The sequence below is a fragment of the Salminus brasiliensis genome, chromosome 5 (genome assembly GCF_030463535.1).
Source record: "Salminus brasiliensis chromosome 5, fSalBra1.hap2, whole genome shotgun sequence".
Classification (NCBI taxonomy): domain Eukaryota; kingdom Metazoa; phylum Chordata; class Actinopteri; order Characiformes; family Bryconidae; genus Salminus; species Salminus brasiliensis.
The window spans coordinates 29,042,598-29,050,468 of NC_132882.1; the positions used below are offsets into that span (position 1 = coordinate 29,042,598).

The window sequence follows — 7,871 nt, forward strand, 5'->3', positions numbered from 1 at the left end:
CTCCCTGGGGCTCTCTGCAATTACCTACTATTTGTTTCTTGTTGCAAATAAAAAGAACTGATTGATCCACTGGCCTGTTAATACTGCACTTCTTAGTGTATGACTTGGCAGGACAGGGCAGGGCAGGACAGGAGACAATCAACCAAAATACACTCAGTACATTATAGCTGAATAGCTGCCATGTGCATAACGTCCAGTTGGCTTCACTTTCTCCACCATCCTCTCTCTTTTACACCTAGTGACTTTACATTATGTAATTATGTATGCTGAGATGGATGCAAGCTTACTCTAAATCTAAGCCAATCAGCAAAGTAAGCTGATACACAAGCACATTCTTTCTGTGTTAACAAACTGTCAACACATTTTTGGTCATATTACCAATCAGCAAAGTCAGATAAAACAGGAGCAGCAGTCTTTTGATTGAACACATTACAAATTGCACCCTCGTTTTTGGTGGAAGTCTGTGAGATTATTTGGTAGGTGGTAGGTGTGAGGACTGGGTCAGAATGTATATAGGCTAAATATTGGCAACAAATAAAAGCAAATGGCTATAGGAGGCATAGTTTTTCATGAAAGAATTACTACGCAAGCCCCGTGAAGTGTTATGTTGGCATGAATCTATGTAAAGTCCAGCTTAAAAACTTAACTAACAATTAAAAGTCAGAGGAAACCCAGCAAAACAGACAGTGAGTGTCTGATAGTATCTAAGTTCTGCTATCACCTTTTTCTTCTGAAAGGAAGGGGAAGTGGTAAGAGTGGTAGCAGTGGGGTGCAGCAGGGAGGGCTAAATGCTTTACAAGAAACACGGAACATGCTTTAGACTAAATCTAAATCTTAAAATCGGTTCCAAAACAACTAGTAGTTTCAAGTTTCAGGTTTATTTGTCATTTGCACAACATGTCAGGACATTTATGCATGGAAATGCTTGTGGTGAGGCTTAGGTTGATGCTCTACAGGAGGACAAAACTATATACATACTAAACATATTCCAATAAAGTTATATAAAAATTATATTAAATAAATACAGAATACACACAAAATATAGAATATACAAAGACAGGAGGGATCTGTAGATATTCTTTGATATATACATTCATGAGACAGGTATAGTCTGAGAGAGAGTGGAGCTAAATATAAATATGTATGTTTATGTCTATTCCTGTTGTATAAAGTGACTTAGTGATGTTGTCCATAGCAGTGATATATAGAGTATTAATAATGAAGTGTCCGAGTGCAGTAGTAGCACTGAAAAAAATGTCCTCAATGTGTCCCCTATGACCCACAGTCATATGCTAATCAAATTTAGGACTATTGTCCTGCCATCAGAGGCCAGATTTCTGTTTAAATTAAGTTAGGCCACATCTTGAAATAGGCAATGGTCATAGGTTGTGTGACATTTTATTAATGCTTTGGGTTCCATAAGTGAACATGAGCTCTGTAGTCCAACATCTAAGTATATCTTAATGAGACTTGGTTCTGAGGACTGGCTATCTGAACCACTAGATCGTCCAAAAACAGCAGGCTATTTCAAACCGTCACGGGCGGACGTTAACCCCCTCGCATTGTCCATAGTCTTCCTATAGGCTGCAGCCGCTCTTATGTAATGCTGTTTGGTTTGAAGACGTGGGGGTCTGTCGTGGTGGCAAACGGGGGAGGGGGGTCTGAAACCCTAATATCTGGCGGCCGAGTACCGAGAAGCACTTTACGCCTGATTCAATACAATAAATAGTGGCTACTTGAAAAGAGTAGTCGAGAGTGATTTCGAACAACTACCGTGTGTATTAGCTGTGTGTCATCGAAAACACACCACACGTTCAAGCTCCCCCCCCAGATCAGCGGATAAATGGTACGTCCCGCCCGCTGCGTCACCCATTGTTTACAAACCAACGACCGGAGCTGCTTTCTGTTGGGCAGCGTGGTGAACGTGGACGCCGGCAAAACGCTCCCATTCATTTGTTTCGAAAAAACAACGTCCAAACGTTGGAGAAATACGCCAAAATGCCTTGCCGAAAGGAAAACTACATCCTTTTGGAGCAGTCTGTCACAGTGGATTCCAAGGAAGTGGACGCTCTTGTGACAAAAATCGGCGAGGCGCTGCAGCTTCACAACAATAGCGCCAGCCAGACGATGTCGTGTCTGCACGGTAGTAGTAGTAGTAGCAGCAGCGGCAGCAGCGGCGGCGGCGGCCACCACCACCACCACAACAACAACAACAACACCACCACCAAGCTGAGCAGCGGCACCGCAGGCAACCCGAGACGGGGCGGCTGCTGCATCCGTCTCCGGAGCCGCAATTTACGGAGCCGTGCGAGTCCGTACAACATACCTGGATCCAGCGATCAGGAGTGGGACCATTTTAAAACGTGGAACCGAAAAGGAATCGATGTTACGAGTAACGAGGACGACCCCCATCAGCTCCTCCAGGAACTGATCTTGTCTGGAAATCTAATCAAAGAAGCGGTCAGACGACTACAGTTTTCCTCGGAGTCGGAACACGACCTCGCCAAACAAATAGACTGAGCTAGCGTGGGTTTTCACTGTCCTGTCGGATTAAGCTGATTATACGTGGAGGAGGGGAGGAGGTGGAAGTGGTGTTAGCTAGCCAGCAGGTTAACGAGCTAACGCGATAATAGTCATAGGTTGATGTTTTTGGAGGTTTGTAAAAACAAGCTTCACTAAACCTAATGTTTTTGTATGGTGTCGGATAGAAAAATGAACATGTGTTTTGACCGTTGGAGGGGTGGTTTTGTTTCAAGTGTGGCTGAACGTCCTGGGTCACTACAGTCACACTAACGTTAGTAGCTAGCGGGTTATGACCGGGGTCCTCTCTCAGTAACGAAATGTGAACGGCGGAGTGTTTACCCCCTGACTCCACACACACACACACCCTGTGTGATTTTTGTGTTTTGTAACAGTGTTACCGAGTAGCTGGTTGTTAGACCAAACTCACGGTGCAACTTGTTTGGATAGCAAAGCAGAGGTTTCGCTAGCATTGTGTGCCCTCGTAAGCAGGCGAGCGTGGCGAGTGTAGCTACGTTACTACACGACGGCTCGATGGCTCGTTATGGCGGTGGGCCGTCAAATGGTACTTACCAACATTTGTGTATGCACCGCCTGAACAGCGAGATACTCCCCTTTTAATGTATGTAATATTTACTTGGACTTCAGAGTGTCTTTTCTACACCCCAACGTGGACTTTTTTTTTTTTTCTTTTTTTCCTCCTCTCAGCGGATTTCATCGTCTAAAGAGCCTGGACTCTGGGTGTTTGTGAGCGTAAGCCCAGCGTTTCTTATTAAAATGGGAGCTGAATGGGGGGGGAGACGTGGAGACTATCAATAACAACAGAGACACTGTGGTGCTTTGGGATTCCTGTGTGGAGTCCTCCTGTTTCTTCACTCTGTACACTGTATATGCTTCGTAACGAAGTATTTTTATAACGTCCTGATTTTCTCAGGCAGTTTGGTGTCTGTAATAAACACGGTGTTTTCTTTTTCATTGGCTTCTCCTGTCTGTGCTGCGTGGGTTTATTCAGCGGCGTTGCCAGATTTCCACAAATCACCCCCCTTTTTAAAGAAACGAGCGTCTGAGAAGAAATCTGAAGGAGGACATCTGTTTCGAGTATATTTTAAATATGTCGCAAAACAGCACAGATTTGATCATCTTTAGCGCATTTCCGGAAACACGTGTGTACGTGTGTGTGTGTACGTGTACGCGCAGGCCTAGAAGTTTGAATATTTCAAGTCATGCTGGGAAGTTCACAGGAAGCATGTCTGTGAAATATGAATTTACAGAAATAATCTTATTGATGCTTGGAAGTACTTGATTTTTAGAAATTATATATATATATATATATTTGATTTTTAGAAATTATTTATATATATATATTTATATATTTGATTTTTAGAAATACCTTCATGTAAATACACAACGCAGAGTACTAACCACGATCACAGTAAATATGACTTATGAAAATACAAAAGTTAAGAGGATAAATTTCTACCTATATGGGTCATTTCTACCTAATTTTCAAAACCCCATAATTCACTCATTACGATGTAAACGTCACTGAAGTCACTGAAAATGCTTCAGGCTGGAGAAGCTATAGGAGTCAGAGTTTATGTTCATGGTGGGGTTGTTGGGACCTAGACGTCTGAAGAGTTTGCTGCCCCTTAAGCACATTATTATATATTAAATTTCATATATGCTGCTTGGGGCCTGAGCCCATCTTTACCTTGCGATAAGCTTTTTGCCAACAATGGATCTGTTAAAAATATGTGGTAATGCTATAAGGCAAATTATCCCCAAAGGAAGTCAATCTTTGTATCTTCAAGTTACTATTGCTATTCACCCTAATCAACAAACTGAAAAATGACAGACAACCATGTAGATTTATTAGTGGTTTTGGATTGTGAATGAAATAAATGTATTTGTGTTTCCCTGCTGATAAAAACACTGCTAACATCTCAACCGCTGAGTTGCACAACTCCCTGGAATTCCCCTTTAAGTGCAGAGGAACTTACAGAATGGCAGCGGGCCGGCCGGCAGCACATGTTGTTGTGTTAGTGTGATAAACTGTGTCAAAAAGCTGCTTTTCTGAGCGAATCATGGGAACTGATTTTGGGAGAACATGTCTCTGTCACTCTCATAGACTACTTTGGACTGTGTAAAAGGGGTTAGTCATGTGAGGCACTTCCTGCCCTATTCTGAAAGATGATTGCTGCAGTACATACAACATACTCTACACACGGTGGTCTTTCATATTGGTCTAGGGTCAGGTTCAGACAGGGGTGGACAGAAAGTGTTACTAAAGTAAGGGACATTTGTACATCACTCAGGTGTGCTCTAAAAAATAGGGGTGTAAGATAAAAAAAAAAATGATCAATTGAAGAATTAAGTTGATTAAGTAATAATTTTGATTCTCAAAAACACAGTATTGATTTTTAATGAATAGTTCAATGTAAAGATTGGGATCTTGGTAGACAGTGGTTCATTTAGTGCTGTGTTTAAGTCCTGACCGCTAGATAGTGGTGTGGTACTTTTCAGACAACACTGTTCTTTTCCTCAGATCTTATGCATATGATTGTGTTTTTTATACTATGGCAGTTTTTACATTTTATAAAAAAGATATACTGCAAAACACAGCCTAATTACAAAACAGTGCATGAATAAACTGCAGATATTTTAGTGCAGTAGAGCACTCGTAACGTCCAGCTCTACTGGATCATTAAATATCCATTCGAATTTTTGGTCAGATCTAATCATCTGTCCACATTTATCAGCATTTTTCAGTGTTATCTGCTGATATCAAAATGATTTCAGTGTCATTGTGCATCTTAATTTTCACTTGTATCTTCAAAGGCCATGGAATATTTGTTGCTTCCTGTCTCTCTCTTGCCAATCAGTCGATTTCCTGCAGGTTTGGTTTTGATTATTTTTTATTAACATTTTTGACCTCAACATGCTTTACTCCTGAATTTTATACAGGGTAAGGTGGGATGCAGCACTGCAGAGATGGATGAGCAGGACTGCAGTGTGTTGTAGAGCAAAGACCAGGACGCTATGTATGAATTAAAGGCTACACACAACATTATACATGGCATTGTTAACATTCAGATCCTTTTTGACTTTCACCAAAATATATTTTGGCTCCATATTTCCATCTTCAATGCAGTACCCAGACTTTCAGTAGTGTACTATGTGGACAAAAGTATGGGGACAACTTCTCATTCATTGTTTCTTCTGAACTCAATGGTATTAAAAAGAGGAGGGGGGTTATACCCCTCTATCCCATGCCTGGCATTAGGCATGTAGCTTAAAGTAGCTGAATGCATTAGAAGGGGTGTCCTCAAACATTTGGACATATAGGGTATAGTTTGTCTTGTTTCAACTGTCCAAATCCTGATCCTGATCTATGACTTTAAATGGTCAGCACAGAGAGGCCCAGAAATCAGGGTTTGATTTGACCATGCTCTGGATCCATCAGGTGCTGTGATTTGTCTTTGTTACCATGTCATTTTAAGAAGGTTTCACTATAGCAAATGAGGTGGTGTCTTCGCCTTACAAAGGGCTTTCACCACACCATGCTGTGATCTTAAATTACACTCATCAAGCCTACAAATGAGGCCTGGGTAATTATTACCAAATACTCCTGGTGTATTCTTGCTTATTTACCAACTTTATTGACCTTTTGCAGACCATTGACTGACAATTGATGCTTAATTTAGCCCAAGGCTGTACGGTGTATCCAACAGCATGGATATGGGACTTCTTTAGTACACTGGTTAAGACTGTAGGGTTAAGTTAGAGGGTTAAAGGTCAGTATTCCAGAAACAGGCCAAAAGTAATTCAGTTGACCCAGAAATTCTGTATTCTATATTCATTATCTCTCACAGTTTCCTCTTGTCTTAGGTTAGAAACATGTCCCAGTGTTACCAGTGTTAGCAGGTGCCGGTGGCTACAGTAGACTACAGTAATTCTGACTTTTTTTTTTTGGTTGTATCAGTTCTAACTGTCCAACAGAGGGCAGTGTAACATAACACACTCAACTACCACTACGTTTAGATGGGTAATGGGCCGTACAAATGCTAGCAAGCACAAATGCTATAAACCTCTGTAGAATGTAGCTTTAACTACACTTAAGGTATTTGCTGGTTTTGAGATATTCAGTGGTAAAGAAAAACAGCCCAGCATTAGCACTGTAGCATTGCTAGAATGTGCGCCATTTCACAAAAACCCTTGGTCGCACCTCCATTCCCTGTTATGTTATCCTCATATTATCTTCTCCATACAAAGGATCACACCTGTGATCCCACGAGAATGGGACAGACCTTCATTTGGCAAATACAACAATGCAAAAGCACATTAATCACACCTCTTGTGTGACTGTCCTTCCTATTTCCACAGAAAACATTAGATTAATCTAACCTGTATGTTTTGCATTTCTAATGTTCTGTTCCTCTGATCAGCATGTCTCTATAACCAAGCAGAGCCTTTCCAACACCTACGTCAATTTTTAATTCTAATTCTAAGATGTAGTATATTGCGTTTAAATAAATAGAGGTGCTTCATTCAGACCTCAGGATGTCACAACAGTGTAAGCAGTGAGAATGTAGGGGACACATACGTACAAAAAGTGGCATAGGGTCAAGGATGACCCACCACGAGATGACCTTTGAGAAGCAACCTTTGAGTCAAAAGCAAACCTTTGAGTCTTTTTTTTTTCTGGCCTGGCACTGAACTGGTGGAATGAGCTTCTCCTGGGTGTCCAAATGGCACTTGCTACAGACCTATAGACCTGTCTCTTTCGAGAGTACTTGTGTATCCAGGTCTCCATACTGACATTTGTATTGGCCAGCATCTAGCTTGAGGTATCTTTTGGATTCTAGCCTATGCAAACTAGCTAAGGATATTTTCTGAGTAAAAAGTGAAGCACTTTTGTGAGTCGCTTTGGATAAGAGGGTCTGCTAAATGCCTTATATGTAAATGTGGATGTAAATGGCATGTCCAGCTTTCACACTCAGTCTGGTTTAGGGGTAAAAGCAATGATTCCATCAATAACTGCATTGTAAAGTGCACCACTTAGTGCTGGAACGGGCCTAGGCCTAACAGCATGGCAAACAAAGGTAACCGCACTTCAGTATCATCAGATACTGTCCTGGCACCAAAGTGGTGGAAGGAACTTCCCCTGGGTGTTCAAATGGCAGAGTCGCTCGGTGTCTTCAAACACAGACTGAAGACCCACCTTTTCCGAGAATACTTGGGCGAATAGCAGAGTCGTCACCATATCTTTACATTTCAAACTAGCTGAGGTTATTCTTGAGGTTATTCTTGAAAAGCACTTTTGTAAGTCGCTCTGGATAAGAGCGTCTGCT

The 7,871-nt window shown here is 41.5% G+C and overlaps 1 protein-coding gene across 1 annotated transcript; it reads left to right on the forward strand.

Annotated features, from left to right (window-relative positions):
* Positions 1–1,869: 1,869 nt before the first annotated feature.
* On the forward strand, positions 1,870–3,495 carry gbp (glycogen synthase kinase binding protein). Its single transcript, XM_072678909.1, has one exon. It carries the CDS (start codon positions 1,999–2,001, stop codon positions 2,518–2,520), a length of 522 nt encoding a protein of 173 aa, XP_072535010.1. The 5' UTR covers positions 1,870–1,998; the 3' UTR covers positions 2,521–3,495.
* Positions 3,496–7,871: the final 4,376 nt, after the last annotated feature.

Coding starts and splice junctions, on each gene's coding strand:
- gbp (XM_072678909.1), top strand. CDS start 1,999: ATGCCTTGCCGAAAGGAAAACTACATCCTTTTGGAGCAGTCTGTCACA.